The sequence below is a fragment of the Echinops telfairi genome, unplaced genomic scaffold (genome assembly GCF_000313985.2).
Source record: "Echinops telfairi isolate 266 unplaced genomic scaffold, ASM31398v2 ScPeMD7_7468;HRSCAF=8506_0, whole genome shotgun sequence".
Lineage (NCBI taxonomy): Eukaryota > Metazoa > Chordata > Mammalia > Afrosoricida > Tenrecidae > Echinops > Echinops telfairi.
Window position 1 is genome coordinate 44,109,319 of NW_022111369.1, and position 11,965 is coordinate 44,121,283.

At 45.2% G+C, this 11,965-nt stretch overlaps 1 protein-coding gene and 1 pseudogene across 2 annotated transcripts in view; one reads left to right on the plus strand and one right to left on the minus strand.

Annotated features, from left to right (window-relative positions):
- Positions 1-550: 550 nt before the first annotated feature.
- The window catches only part of ART3 (ADP-ribosyltransferase 3 (inactive)), a 37,338-nt gene continuing 25,923 nt past the window's right edge, over positions 551-11,965 (minus strand). The window contains exons 4-9 of one of the 2 annotated variants that reach the window (XR_006679476.1): positions 8,452-8,484; positions 7,540-7,572; positions 6,425-6,454; positions 3,712-4,763; positions 3,094-3,126; positions 551-1,259 (exon numbers count right to left, since the gene is read on the minus strand). Coding sequence is in view for 1 of the 2 variants with exons in the window: in XM_045284018.1 (XP_045139953.1) it covers positions 1,120-1,259; positions 7,540-7,572; positions 8,452-8,484 (206 nt within the window). In the remaining variant the exon portion in view is untranslated. The remainder of the gene's footprint in view (positions 1,260-3,093; positions 3,127-3,711; positions 4,764-6,424; positions 6,455-7,539; positions 7,573-8,451; positions 8,485-11,965) is intronic. The other variant, XM_045284018.1, reaches the window with a different exon arrangement.
- On the plus strand, positions 10,702-11,693 carry LOC105978659 (annotated as a pseudogene).

Here is an 11,965-nt window from a genome sequence, read left to right on the forward strand (position 1 = left end):
TTTATAGAACATGCCTTAACAGCCCCCACCCTGCCCTGCCACATTGCTCGTACCCCCCAGAGAAAGGGTCCAGGGTCTGCTTCTTAAAGAGGCCCAGTCAGCCTCCTAAGCTTCCATCTCACGGGGGCTGCAGGTATGAGGCAGACCAGTGGTCAACTTTGTCCAGGTAGATCATTGGACTTGGCTTGTACTATAGTGTGTTCCAAACAAGTGATAACCAAGTTCTAGCTTGGGCAGGAGGAGGAAAGACTCACGGTGGCCCTGGGACCATGTTACATTCTCACAATTTACTTGAAGTTCTTTATTTAGGCCTCAATTGACTAGTGGTACTTGTGGATAGCCTTTACTCTGCATTCTGATTGTGTAAAAAAACCAAAATCACTGCCTTCTAGTCTGGACTCATAATGACCCTATACCACTGGGATTCCGTGAATGTGAAGAAAGAAGCACACTGCACCCCAGACACCTAATTTGGAATTTTTTAGGTTTTCTGTTAGCTTTGAAAGCACCCTTAAATTCTTTTGGAACATTGGTAAAGTGAAGGCAAGTGTTGGTTACAAAGTCTGTGCTTTATTCAACCACTGTAATGCCTAAAAGTCCTGTACTACGTCACCTGTGAGATTCAAGTGCGACTCCACAGGAACTGTGAACTGTTGTGCTCATAGAAATACAAAATGTTCCCATTTGGGGAGGTTGCCATGGAAAGGTGAAACTATTAAAAGTTTACGTCTGCAAAGAGGTGATCCTGTAGATGCTTTAATATTCTAAATCAGGTATTAAAGCCACTATCATTAGTATCAGACATTTTAATATCTGCTAATTCTACTGAAACTACTTAAATAATCTTACAGGCTTTTATTGAACTCAAACAAGTATACAGATTTGGGATTGGTTTGGTTTTTGGGTTTTTTTTCTTCCAACCATTAGGTTAATATAGAAGCCTGTGAAAAGTTAATGCTATGACAGATCCTACCTGGACCAACTTTCTGAACTTGTGAAATGACTAACAAAGAATACGATTCTCATTTTCCCCATGAGACTTTGGCCAACAAGTGACAAAGGATCCCTGTAGTATCTTTCAGATGAGAAAGAGCATACTAAACTACAGAGCATACTAAACTAAAGAGCAACAAAGAGATGGACGGCAGAAGCACAGGTTAAAATGATGAGTGTCCCAAGCGGTGGAAGGAGGATTTGCACAGAGGAGGCCGAGGGGTGGGTTTTGGGTCCTGGCACTGGAACTGGCAGTGTGCCACGGGCTGTGAAAGAGAACATGCAGTCACTGCGAGAGTCCAGGATCCGAGGAACCAGTATCACCCACCTACACCATGCACCCCTTACCACCCAAATAAAGACATTCAAGCTGAGTTCAAAGCTTACCTGAAACACTTTTCAAACCCAAATGAAAGCCATTGCCATTGAGTCGATCCCGACTCATGCATAGCAACCCTGCAAAAGGATCTTGAGGTTGTAAATCTTTACAGGAGACAGACAGTCTCATCCTTCGGCAGAGCAGCTGGTAGGTTTGAACCACTGACCTTGTGATTAACAGTCCAGTACTTAGTCGACAGTGCTACCACATTTCCAAGCAAAAAGTGACACACAAGTCACCTTGAGGAAAGTGACCGAGGAGAACTCAGGAAGCCAGGTCTGTCTGACCACATAGCCCATACCCTTCTGCCAGGCCTCAGTCCACAGCCTACCCTTCTGCCAGGCCTCAGTCCACAGCCATCTTTCAACACCCACACTGCCTCGTGCCTCCCTGATGCAAACTGGCCAAGCAGGATACTGAAGAGTTGTGGGTACGTGTGTCGTCAGTGTCTCACGAGATTCACTTCAGTGTGTGGCCACATAATCCAACAGTGCTAGTCTGGGTCAGTGTAGAACATGTGCGGCTGGAACTTCTGCACCTTTGTTTGCGCTTTGTGTAAACTACCTGTGAACGTGGTCATTCTGTTCCTGGCATGCAGTTGCTACAGACCAATGCTAGCTGAGCCTCCGTGGATGGGGGCAATGCCAAGGACTCAGTTCTGACCCAGCAACCCCATTTGGGCCAGAGTAAACTGCTCCACAGGGAGTTCGGTGCCTTTCTTCAGACACACCTCTGGAATGTTCCATGGTAGACTTAACTCCAACCTTTCAGTTAGTGGCCACAGGTTGGGGAATAAGTTAAGAAATGGTCAATGTTTATATAGCAGATGGTCTTTCCCATAATGAACTTGTAAACTTTTCTTTTTGAAGCACTACATGACCTCAGGAAAAAGGGTTCATGCACTAGGTAGAGGGGTGAGCCTTGAGCTTGTGTTGTGAGAGCCCTTGCAGGTATCCTGTGCGGTAAACAGGCCCAGTGACAGCTACCTTTGAAAGATAGCGTGCAGAAAGACAAACAGTCCCGAGCAGTGTCGCTGCTCTCCACACAGTGCTGGGACACAGATCTTAGGCTCCCTCTCTGGGTTCTACCACCCATTTTTTCTTTTCGACTTCTCCTTTTCTCAGGATATAAATAAGTTTGAAGGCCTTTGTCTCTCCCCTGCATCTGTAAGTTCAAAGGTTCGTCTGAGGAACTGCCTAGAATCACTGCTCAGTTTTTCTCACCAGAGAAGGTCAAGGCCCCTCCATGGCCGTGCCCTCACCTACAATCCTAAAAACTCAAAACTCACTGCAATTGAGTCAATTTGGACTCATGTATGTGACTCACGGTGACCCTAAAGGATAGGGCAGAACTGCCCCCCAGGGTTTCTGAGACTTACTTTATGGGAGTAGAAAGCCTCATCTTTCTCCCAAGGAGCACCTGGTGGTTTTGAACTGCTGACCCTGAAGTTAAGCAGCCCAATGCATAACCACTACACCAGCAGGGCTCCTTTCAGCTACAATCTCACTTTTTAATCATTCATTCCGTGTGTCTTAAAGGGATGTTAAATCTGTCACAGTGAATACATTAGAAACCACCAGTGTTGATCTTAAGAGACCTGACTCCTTCATTCACTAACATGACTTGTGCTCAGGGGGTCTTACAGGGGTTCTACATGTCCATTGGTGACAATTATGTCTAGACGCCACACATCCCCTTTTGTCACATCTACCATCGCTTACCAGGTAATGAAAACAGTTCTGGCATTTTCATTCCTAGGTGAGAAAGAAGTGCTCAGTTACTAGCAGTTTGCTCTACGGCGCGTAATTTCACATTCCTGTCAGCTGAGCTAGAGAAACCAGCACCCAAGGTTCCCCCGTGCTGTAGTCTTACCAGATTTGGATATACAGAGCCAGACTGCGAACACTCAGACCACATTTAGGGAGGCTTTGGCCATGGTGCCTCAGCCAGTTTGTCTGAGCCAGGGGAACTTTGCTGTGTTGCCTGGAGAGCCCAGATGCTGAGAAGCTGGCCAAAGCTAGCAGCTTGCCCACCCAGTGGAGGCTTCAATTGCGTCGCTCACCACCCAATCACTAGCGGTAAGCCCTCTAAGGTGCTGGTATGCACACAGCCTGGCCTTCAGCTCCAGAGACCCCCGCTCTCCTGATAGATGGATGAGAGGGAGGTGGTGTAAGGAGGCCATTTCCACAGCTCTCCTATAAATCGCTGAAGAGTGACCAGCAGGCAGCTGGGAGGGGACTGTTCACGAATAATCACTTCCTGCTAATTGTCTCCTAAATGCCCTGGGGAACTCCTCAGCTCACACGTGGGCCCAGAGAGTAAGCTGAAAGAAGTCTTACCAGGCATTTGAGTGGGTTCGTGCTTTTTCACCTCTAAGGACAGAAATGAATATTGGTTAATGTTAACCAGTTATGTTGTTAATGCACCTTTGGTCTAGGCCGCCCCATTTCCAACTTTCAAAGAGAAACCAAAAAACCCACAATAACAAGAAAAACAACTTTCAATGGTTCTTCATTCTCTAATGGCACAAAGTCTAATGCAAGTTAGTCTCGAATTCCCAAACTCCCATCATCTAGTCTCTTACCTCGTTTTTACGGTCAGCCCAGGATGTAAGTTTTGTTGTTGTTTTTTTTTAAAGAGCCAGTGCTGGATTTAAATCAGCTTGTCAGCTACCTATTAGCTCTTTGACTTTGGGCAAGCTACTTAACCTTGGTGAGAGCGTCTTCTTGGGCTGCTAACCAAAAGGTCAGGAGTTCAAAACCACCACCAGCTCTGCCGGAGAAAGATGAAGCTTTCTACTCCTGTCGAGAGGTAGGTCTCAGAAACCCAGAGGGTCGGTTCTCGGTCTGTGGGGTTGCTCAGTTTTACTCACTCAATGGCAGTGCATTTGGAGGTTTGTAGTGAAAGAGGCGAGCGTCGTGAGTACATAAAAGTGCTTGGGAACGTACATGCTGCTGCTCTATGCTCTGGAGCCGACACCAGCTCATGGCCACTTTAGGAACAGCCGGCTGGAGCAGGGCCTGATCCTGCACCGTCTTCGTGATCACTGGTATGTTTGAGTCCCACCGTCTGGCTTTCTTAAAGGACCCAGCGACTTTCCCCTAACCCTGCAGCACAAGTTCCCAAACTTATTTGACTTCCTGCCTGCCTCCTTTTCCGAAAAAGTGACACATTACCCCCACCCCCAGCAATTAAAAAGTTTATACTGTAGTCCATAATCCAAGATAAAGTGTAGGTGTTGCTTTCCAGCTCCCCGCCGCCCTGTCCTGCACACATCATCACCCCAGCACCTCCCTCTGAGGTGCTATCTGAGAAACAGGAGTCGAGATTACGTGAAAAGGCTTACCAGGCATCACAGCAGGCTCGTGGCTTTCTGTGCCTGGTAATGAGACTAAGAAGTATGGTAGTTAATGAAAATGCAATGAGCTTGAAAGTTCATTTACTTTATAAAAAAACCTCACTGCCATCCGGTCGTGGCGACTCATAATGACCCATTAGGATGGGTTAGAACTGTCTGAGTTTTCAAGACTGACCCTGGTAACAGACAGAACGCTGTCTTTCTCCTGAGGACCAGTTGGTGGTTTCAAACTGCTGACCTCGCAGGTAGCAGCCCAACACATACACACTTCGCCACCAGGGCTCCATATTTAACCTTAGTCTTGGCGACTAAAAAAAAGTGGAAAACTTTAAAAGTTGACTGAGTGAGGGAGGGGGAGGAGGGGGATTGCTTCCCAGAGCCTGACTTGCTGACGGCAAGAGCATGGCCAGTGACCGGGATCTCTTGGATTCAGCACACAGCTCTTGTTGTTTTCTTTTTTAGATTCAGCCCAAAGACTACGATCCAAAGTCATTGTGGTCTATGAAAAACAAACAAACACCAAACAGCAACAAAACGTTTCCTAATTATGAAAGTAATATAAATATACCGTATACACTTGAGTATAATCTGAGGTTTTCAAGCACATTTTTAATGCAGTTTTGTGGTAAAATTAGGTGCCTTGGCTGATATTCGGGTCGGCTTATACTCGAGTATATATGGTAGGTGAACTGGAAAAATTCAGGGAATTTTAAAAAATAAATCTCACAGATGCTCATTCTTAACATCTCTGGTATATTTCCTTTCAATCGTTTTGCTATGTACTGTATGTGTGCATCATATATTTTTAAAGTTGATACTAGTCTACATACTGTTTTATGACCTATTTTTATTTACCATTATGAGTACTTTCTCATATCATTAAATATTTCTTCACAAACACAATTTCTAAGCTGTTTGGTGTGACACGAAATGGATACAATGTCATTCATGTAATAATATCCAACTGGGGGACAATAGGGTTGCTCTGAAATGTGTGCACTCTGGTGCCAGCGATCACATTTATGTCACACAGATCTTCGTGCTTGTCTCTAATTTCCTTAGGACAAATACCTACTGCATCAAAAGGTCTCAGCATTTTAAGGCTTATGATATGTACTATCAAAGTGACCTTCAGAAAAAGCTGTTCCAGATTATAATGTCACCAGTCATTTGTGAGAGCGCGCCTGGCCCAGGTCCCTGAGGGACAGCTGAATAACATCACTTCAAGGAGAACCAGACCAAACCCTTGGGGATCTGTTGTATTTTAGAATGTACTAGATAGTCAAACAGATACAGCCAACAGCATCTGCCAGAAGCAGAAATAAGTACATACCTTTAAAAGAAATCGTTTAGGAAGAAGCAATGCTAAAGCCCTGGGCCACAGGAGTTGGGATAATTGGTCACAACGAGCTCAAGGCAGAAAGTGTTTTCTAGCACAAGTTGTACATGTACTTCCTCTGACTGTTATGCTGACATGATTTAAAGATTGTTGGACAGGAGACACAATGCTGCTCTGTCATGTTTTAAAGCATTTTCCCAGAAACCCATGTGCATCACTGACACACTAAATCAGCAGGCTTGGGTGGGTTCTGCCTTCTTTAGGTCTTTTCTTAAGTGCCTGTTCAGCTGACTCCTGCCCCAAAGAGGAGCTGTTCGGTCACTCTAAGCCTCCAGGGCATATGGGAATGTCTTACCAGGGTCTGCAAGCTTCTGGGTTTTCTCATCTATGTAAAAAAAGAAAGACAGTGGTTTTAGTGTTGGAGCCTTTACTACAGATGCAGCAAAACTATCTGCAGGTAGAGACCACAAAGAACCACTTGGGTGACCAGCCAACCACTGTGACTCATTTTCAGTGCCAGTTGATTCCAACTCACCGTGACCCTATAGAACAAGGCAGAATTGCCTCTGTTCCATTCTGAGACTGTAACTCTTTTGGGGAGTAGAAAGCCTCGTTTTTCTCCTGTGGAGCACACCTGGTGGTTCCAAACTGCTGATCTTGTGGTTAGCAGCTCATTGTGCTACTATTATGCAGGGTCTAAATGCTACCGTGGCTGACAGATTGAAACTTTCCTCTAGTCCCTTTTATTAAAAATAAAATTTAAAAGCATCACATATAGGGAGCCTCGCGAGGATTTCCAGGAGTCAGAAAATGGGCTACTAAGAGGACTTGCCTTAAGAAAATTCCTAGAACATAAACAGCTTCATTTCTGGCCCACTAGGTAGAATGAAATACTTCCCTAGACATCAACTATCAAATTGTGTATTGAAGGAGAGTTCACATCTTTTGTTTCTCTTGAACAAGAAAAAACTTGTAGCCACAAGCCTGGCACACATGGGTCTGGCAGACAAATAAAGACCCCTCAAGGGAAAACCACAGGGAGGATGTGCATCTTTATCACCCAGACATTTCAGTCACTGACACCAAACACCAGGAGGCTGAGAGCAGCACATGACTGATGACGTTTTCTATTTCCATCTGGATGTTTACATCCAGGTGTTACAAAGGCCTATCTCAGTGACCGAGCAGAGTTGTCCCTGGAAGTCCACTCGCTCTTCAAGCTCCACCAGTCTTCCTGCCCAGAAAGTCCCATACTGCTCACCTCTCCAAGGAGCCCACCCTCCCAGCTGCAGGGAGGTCACTTTTTCCAGAGGAGCCTTTTCCCTTTCATGGCTGATAACTCGCAGCTTCATAGCTGTCAAGACTAGTTTTCTACAGCTAAAGACAGAATTTCCTAAACTTGAAAAAGCCTTTTCTTTTTTCTTTTTAAAGAAGAATGTAAAATATTTGTTTAGACGTCAGCATACTCACCAGGGCCGTGGACATGGATGGGCTGAAAAGAGACTGAAACAAAGACAGTTCCATTATATTGCACTCTACTCAGATGTGAATGTTGGGCTCGATCTATTTGAGTTGGTTTACATTTAAGATACATGCAAAATATGGTTAGTATGGGGAGGCGGATCATTTCAACCTCAAAGACAAATGGCGGCGGGTAGGTTTGAATGACACGAAGAACTCGCAGAAAACTAGCTAGAAAGGGAGCCTCTTTTCAAACTTTTCAATAAGGACTCCTCAGTGAGATCCCCACTGAACATGTTCATATTTGTTGGACTGTTTGATGCTGCTGCTTCCTGAATACTTTTAGAATCCTCTATGTTCCCAAATCTTTCCTATGATCCTTTAAGAAACATCTTTTTTTTCTTTCCCTTTTTCATCCTCCATCCTCCCTCCCTTCCCCCCAGACCCCCACCTCCGGGCCCCAGGATGCTGAGACTGACCACATTCTGTCTCCGCATCCCTCCCACTAAGCCATAGTCCCTCATTCGTCTCCCACATTCTACCTCCTAAGACATCAGAGTAAGTGACTAGCTCTCTGCAGGAGTCACATGGGAAATAGGTGAAGCTGTGGGGGCAAGCAGGAGACCTTCAGCTCTCAGAAGGAAAATCCAGGCTGGAAGCAGCACACCAGGGACAAAGCAGTGTCAGATAGAGCCTCGGTGTGGGAGACAGAAAAGTACTAAGAGCCCCAGGAGTACAAGGCGGACGAAGAGGGGACCGACTGCAAGTAACAGAAACTCCCGGCTCTCCACCTCCCAGGCAGTCAAAATAGCAGGATTTGCCCTTGGGGAAATGCCAGCCTGACAGAGTGGTAGGGTGGTTCTGCCCCATCCCTGTGAGAAATCACACTTATACATTGCCAGTACAGAGAAAATATCTTACCTATGTTCTCCACACAATTATTGCTCTTTAGTCCTGAAAAACAAAGATATTATTTTAGGAGATAGACATATCCTACCTACCCTAGTAAACTTCAAGTTGGCCTGTGTCTCCTGCTAACCTAATCTGTCCAACCTCCCAGTCCATGACCTAGACAATTTAATGAGATGCAAGTTGCAGAATGATCAATCACATTGTTTTCATTGAAAGGCATTAACCCCCAAATAGCATTAAGATCTTTGACCAAAGGGGGAACCGATCACAATGATCTACATATACCCCCTCCTTGGGGAACGGACAACAGAAAAGTGGGTGAAGGGAGACATCAGACAGTGTAAGACATGAAAAAATAATAATTTACAAATAATCAAGGGTTTGGGAGGGAGGGAGGGTGTGAGAGGGAGGGGAAAAATGAGAAGCTGCTACCAAAGGCTCAAGTAGAAAGCAAATGTTTTGAGAACAATGAGGGCAACAAATGTGCAAATGTGCTTGACACAATAGATGGATGTATGGATTGTGATAAGAGTTGTACGACCCTCAATAAAATGATATAAAAAAATAAAGATGGGAATAAGAATAAAAAGTTCTTTGACCAAATATCTAACCCTCCTAGAACTTGTTTCTTTATCTTTTATTAAGAGATTGCTTAAAGTGAGATGCAAAAGACTCGCGGCCACTGAGCCTATTCTGACTCCTATAGGACAGAGTAGAACCGCCCCTGTGGGTTTCTGAGAGAAGGCGAGGCTTTTTACTCCTCTCGAGTGAGAGTCTTAGAAACCCAGAGAGGCAGTTCTACTTTGTCCAATGGGGTCACTATGAGTCAGAATGGACTCAATAGCAGGGAGTTTGGTTTTTGTCTTTACAGGAGTAGAAAGCCTTGTCTTTCTCCCTCAGAGGGGCTGGTGATTTTGAACTGCTGACTTTGTGGCTAGCAGCCCAACACATACCCCACTCTCCCACCAAGGGCACAGTGCAAAAGACCACCCAAAGCTAATATTCTGTGATTCTATTCCATGATGAGCAAGAAAGACTGACACCTAGAAGAATCTCAAGGGTAGGTGTCAGTGGCTTAATCAGACTAGATACTCTGCAGATGGGCTTTGGGCTCCCACTGTCCTCCACAGCCTTCTACAAATTGGGTGTTCTCAATTTAGGCTCTGATACTTTACCCTTTGTCATATTTAAGTTTGGTTATTGTCGTCTTTGGGTCACACAAGCTGGTGTGCTTCTTCCATGTTGACTTAATTGACGCTTTGCTTAGATAGACGGCTGATTTTTATTTATTTATTTATAATCATTTTATTAGGGGCTCATACTACTCAGCATATCTTAAACTGAAAGAACTCAAGAAAACATTCAAGTCTTGAGGGTAATATTGAAAGATTCTCTGGGCAAAATATTGGATGATGCAGGAAGTATCAAAAGAAGATAAAAAGAATACATTGTACCAAAATGAGCTGGTCGACATGCAACCATTTCTTTTTTTTTAAACATTTTATTAGGGGCTCATACAACTGTTATCGCAATCCATACACATATCAATTGCGTAAAGCGCATTTGTACATCATTCTCAAAACATTTTCTCTCCACTTAAACCCCCGATATTAAGTCCTCATTCCCCCCCCACTCCCCGCTCCCCACTCCCTCATGAACCCTTGATAGTTTATAAATTGGTGTTTTGTCATATCTTGCCCTGTCCGACGTCTCCCTTCACCCACTTTTCGGTTGTCCGTCCCCCAGGGAGGAGGTCACATATAGTTCCTTGTAATCGGTTCCCTCTTTCCTACCCACTCTCCCTTTACCCTCCCTGTTTCGCCACTCACACCACTGGTCCTGTAGGGCGCATCCACCCTAGATTCCCTGTATTTTCAGTTCCTTTCTGTACCAGTGTACATCCTCTGGTCTAATGGCTGATTTTTAAAAGTAGATTGGCAGGGCATTCTGCTGAAGGTTGGAGGTTCAAGTCCACCATGGGAGCTTCAGAAGAAAGGCCAGCATAGGCGGGATGGACAAGAATGCATAGGCTGAAGATATGGGTACTATAGCAAAGTGTATCAAAGAAACTAGATGGCAGCTGGCTATAAAAAAATGGCATTTAGGATCTGAAAGGCTTGTCTTCAAACAAGCACCCATCTAAGTAGTGTCAACTATGTCCCATGGAAAAAGCATACCAGCCTGTGTGATCCCAGGATTGTAAATAATAAAGTTCAAAACTAAAGGAGGGAATGGTATCAGAGCTTAACTTGTGACTACATGTACTTGGTTTGTAGAAGGCCATGGATGACAGCGGAAGCTCCACATCCATTTCTAGGGTCCACACATGGATTAAACTTCAATAGATCCCCTCTGACCACAGTCAGAGAATGTAAATAGCCTTCTCAGACAGAGAGCACTGTAAAGTCGCTTATAGCTGATGTAGTTAGGTTAAAATGGATTATCTTATTAATTGATCTCCCTTTGACTCATTTTAAAACTGTTCATTTAAAAAGAAATGAAGGAGAAATATGAGGATTAAGTCTCCGACCAAAGACCAGGGATGTGAATAACTTTGCTATCATGCAGATAGCATTGAAGAGTGTGTTACTGCAGATGAAATTAGGTTAAAATTTAACACCTTGCTTTTTTTCCACTTGGCCATTCCACTTGGGCCATAGATAGCCATCGCATCTAGCCTCAGCATGGCAGGATCCTGAAGCCCCACTTTTACGAGGATTGGCGGCGGCGCGTGTCCACGCAGCTCAACCAGCTGGCTCGGAAGATCTGCAAGTACAAGGCCCAACAAGCCTAAGGGCTGACAAGCCAAAGCCCACCGTACTGCCCCAAGGCCTGCGTCTGGGCCCATCCGGCCCATCATGCACTGCCTCAGTTGGCGCTACACCAAAGGCTGAGCTGGCCGGGGCTTCACCTGGAATTGCTGAGTGTGGCCGGCATCCACAAGAAGGTAGCCTGCACCACGGGCATCTCTGTGGACTCCAGGAGGCAGAACAAGTCCACCAAGTCCCTGCAGGCCAACGGGCTGAAGGAGCACTGCTCCAAACTCATCCTCTTCCCCAGAAAGCCCTCGCTCCCTACGAAGGAAGACAGCTCTGCAGAAGGTCTTAAACTGGCCACACAGTTGGCAGGACCTGTGATGCCCATTCAAAATGTCAGCAGAAGGAGAAGCCCGGGTCATCATGCAAGAAGAGAGGGACGTCAAGGCCTTTTCCAGTCTGTGCACAGCCCGTGCCAGCACCTCCAGTGCCTGACTCTTTGAGGCCGCAGAACAGGATGTGGAGATAGAAGTAGAGCTATGTCACCAGGGCCTTTAATAACGTCTTCTACACACACACACACACACACACACACACACCCCTTTAATAACATCTTCTGCACACACATATACATCTTTAATAACATCTACTACACACACACACACACACACACCCCTTTAATACCATCTTCTACACACACGTAGAGCTATGTCACCAGGGACTTTAATAACATCTTCTACACACACACACACACACACACACACACA